This window comes from Lolium rigidum, chromosome 1 (assembly GCF_022539505.1).
Source record: "Lolium rigidum isolate FL_2022 chromosome 1, APGP_CSIRO_Lrig_0.1, whole genome shotgun sequence".
Classification (NCBI taxonomy): Eukaryota; Viridiplantae; Streptophyta; class Magnoliopsida; order Poales; family Poaceae; genus Lolium; species Lolium rigidum.
Window position 1 is genome coordinate 185,189,197 of NC_061508.1, and position 1,484 is coordinate 185,190,680.

Here is a 1,484-nt window from a genome sequence, read left to right on the forward strand (position 1 = left end):
GCCGCGGGGCTCCTCCTCGCCAACTCCCTCGCCGTGCAGCCCCTCGCCGCCGCCGTGCTCCTCGACGCCAACGCCATCAGCCGCGCCCACCCGGCCAGCGCCTCCTACCCGGGCCTCGTCAGGACGCTCAACCGCGACCTCAGGCGCCTCCTGCTCGACGTCGGCGCGTGCCTCCTCGCCGCCGTGCTCGCCGGCTCCGCGATCAAGATAGCCACCGTCTACGCCGCCGTCGCCGCCTTCTCCGTCCCCGACCGCCCCACCGCGTCCGCCGTCCTCGCCAGCGCGCGGGCCAACCTCCTGGGCCCCGCCCTCACCGTCGCCTTCGGGTACGCCCTCGAGGTCGCCTGCGCCGCCGCCATCGTCGCCCTGGCGGCGCTCACCGTCTACCTCCTCGACTACTCCCTGCTGCTCCTCTTCCTCGACGCGCTGCTCGTGCTCCTCGCCTCGCTCTTCCTCGTCTACCTCACCGTCGTCTGCGCCGTCGCCGTCGTCGTCTCGGCGGCCGAGCCCGACCGCCGCGGCCCCGCCGCGGTCTCCCGCGCCTGGCGCCTCATGCAGAGGAAGAACGCGCAGGCCGTGCTCTACGTCGTCGCCACGTGCGCGCTCGGTGCCGCGGTCTCGCCCATGTACACGCTCGCGCTCAGGCGCTGGCCCAAGAGCGCGTGGACCGGGGTGGCCGCCGGAGTCGCCTACGTCCTCCTGCTCGGCGCCGTCGAGGTCTTCTCCGTCGCGGCGGTCACCGCATACTACTTCGAGTGCAGGGAGAGCAAGGAGGAGGAAGACGAGATGGCGCGTCACAGATACGCCAAGCTGCCCAATGGAGACGAAGCTAATATTTGACCAATTCATCACCCAATTTTTTACTTGTCAATATTATTTGTAGCGAACAAATACTACTAACAGAGAACACGCAGAATTATTTATTTTTTGCATGGAATGTGACAATCTATGAGTGTAAATACTGACAAGTGCAAATAGAAATAGAACAGATCGAATTCAAATTTCCACTGACTTGATAAAACGGGTTTACCGAGTACTACTATTTATTTATTTTTTGAGGGGACGGAGTACTACTAATTATTAGTCGATAATTCTCACTCGACTTCTTTAGCGTCCTTATTAGTGCTAACCATTAGTGGGTTGCAACTAAAATTTTGTCAAAATACACATGAGTTGCAGCTGACCATGCCGAAAAATACTAAAGGAATAAAATCGTCAACTAGTCCATCGCCAATAATATTGCCAACTTAACAAGTCGGTTGCCACTTCATTGTCACAATCAAATCCACCGGCTCCGAAACAGCTAATCAAACGGTTGAGACAAGATAATGTTATCTGGTCCTTGCCAGGAAGGAGGCTGGAATATCCCTTGCAATTTGGAGGAAGAAGGAAAGAATACAATACGGTGAATGTCCTTGAGGCCATCGAGAGAACATAGTTTTCAGACACCGTCAAAGTAAGGCAGCTCCAAGCAGGAATATTTC

General features: G+C 57.2%; 1 protein-coding gene across 1 annotated transcript; it reads left to right on the forward strand.

Moving 5' to 3' along the window:
* LOC124653688 lies at positions 1-923 on the forward strand (the record flags this gene model as incomplete). Its single annotated transcript, XM_047192760.1, has 1 exon — positions 1-923. A coding segment is annotated over one exon (840 nt), but the record flags the coding sequence as incomplete, so codon positions are not given.
* Positions 924-1,484: the final 561 nt, after the last annotated feature.